At 42.2% G+C, this 1,470-nt stretch overlaps 1 protein-coding gene across 1 annotated transcript in view; it reads right to left on the bottom strand.

Annotated features, from left to right (window-relative positions):
* The window catches only part of MATN2 (matrilin 2), a 136,683-nt gene that overhangs the window by 46,305 nt on the left and 88,908 nt on the right, over positions 1-1,470 (bottom strand). The window contains exon 5 of the mRNA XM_019642525.1: positions 3-78. Coding sequence (XP_019498070.1) covers positions 3-78 — 76 coding nt within the window. The remainder of the gene's footprint in view (positions 1-2; positions 79-1,470) is intronic.

Genomic DNA, 1,470 nt, shown 5'->3' with positions numbered 1-1,470 from the left:
ACTGGCAAAAGTAGGAGCCGTCAGCATTCACACACTCATGTTCGCATCCGTGGTTTTCTGAGGCACAGTAGTCCACAGCTGTAAAGATTAAAACAGAGTTTAAGGGCCAGCTCTCAGTTGATTAAGAGCGTGAGCTCTGAGCAACAGGGTCGCCTGCTCGATTCCCACATGGCCTGTGAGCTGCACCTGAGCTGAGCTGCCGCTGAGATGGTGAGCGCACGTGCTCTTAGCATCAAGGCTGCTGGTTTGACTCCTGCATGGGATGGTGGACAACACCCACCTGCAACTAAGATTGAAAGCGGCGACTGGACTTGGAGCTGAGCTTGCGCCCTCCACAACTAAGATTGAAGGACAACAACCTGACTTGGAGCTGATGGATCCTGGAAAAACACAATGTTCCCCTTCCCCAATTCCCCAACACTGTTCCCCTCCCTAACTCCCCTTCCCCCCCAAAATACCAGAGTTTAAGTAGAAACATAAACAGAGGTAAAGGGAATGGTACAATGGAAGCATACTTATAACAAATGTAATTAAGGGTCAATATTGTTTCTCAAAAGAGGGTATGAATAAATAAATATGAACCCAAAGCCTCCCTCCTGCAAAAATAAAAACCAGGAGCCTAAATCAGGCAAATTATATCAGAAGATAAACTAAAGAACATAGAAAGAATTATTTTTAAAAGTTAAAGAAATGTAAACCAAAACAATCACAAGGTACACGTGCACCTATTAAACTGCAAAAATAAAGACAAGATAAAATCAGTGGTGTCAAGGCAACATGGAAACAGAGGCCGAGTTACTAATGGTGGGTAGCACAAATTGATAAAAATACTTTTGGAGTGAACATTTGTCAATGTTCACTCTGGAAATATGACCCAAAGAAATAATTGGGGAAAAACGGGGGGAATTAACTATATGGAATAAGCTATTTATAGCGGCATTACTTACAGTGACAAAAAAAGTCTATAAAATAAAATGAACATTTAATAAGGGTAAATGGGTTAATAATTTATAAGTAAAGGCACTGGGCTATTTCTCATTAATTCTACAAATATTTACTGAGCACCGACTAGACCTAGCCCTGTTTTAGGTGCTAAGGATACAGTAAATAACAAATCAGAGAAAAATTCCAGTCTTTGAGTTCACATTTGGATGGTGGTGGTGGTGGACAAAAAAACAAAATAAGTAAGTTAGTAGCATAACCTCTTAGAAGGTGGAGAGTATTCTGGAGAAAAATTAAAAGGTGAAAAGAAATAGAGACTGGGGATGTGGGAAAGAGGGTGTGACGTCATAGAAGTGTTCAGGAAAGGCCTTGCCAAGAAGGTGGACGTTGAGCAGAGTCTTGAATGAGGTCCGAGCCAGGAGGATATCTGGGAGAGGACATCCTGGTCACAAAGAAGAGCAAGTGCAAAGGCCCAGCGAGAGGTGGGAGATGCGAATGAGTGCAGATCAGGATGGACCATCGGCCACA

This window comes from Hipposideros armiger, unplaced genomic scaffold, assembly GCF_001890085.2.
Source record: "Hipposideros armiger isolate ML-2016 unplaced genomic scaffold, ASM189008v1 scaffold_70, whole genome shotgun sequence".
In the NCBI taxonomy this organism is placed as follows: Eukaryota; Metazoa; Chordata; class Mammalia; order Chiroptera; family Hipposideridae; genus Hipposideros; species Hipposideros armiger.
Note: the sequence above shows the minus strand (reverse complement) of the source record. Positions and strands in the feature narration are given on the sequence as shown.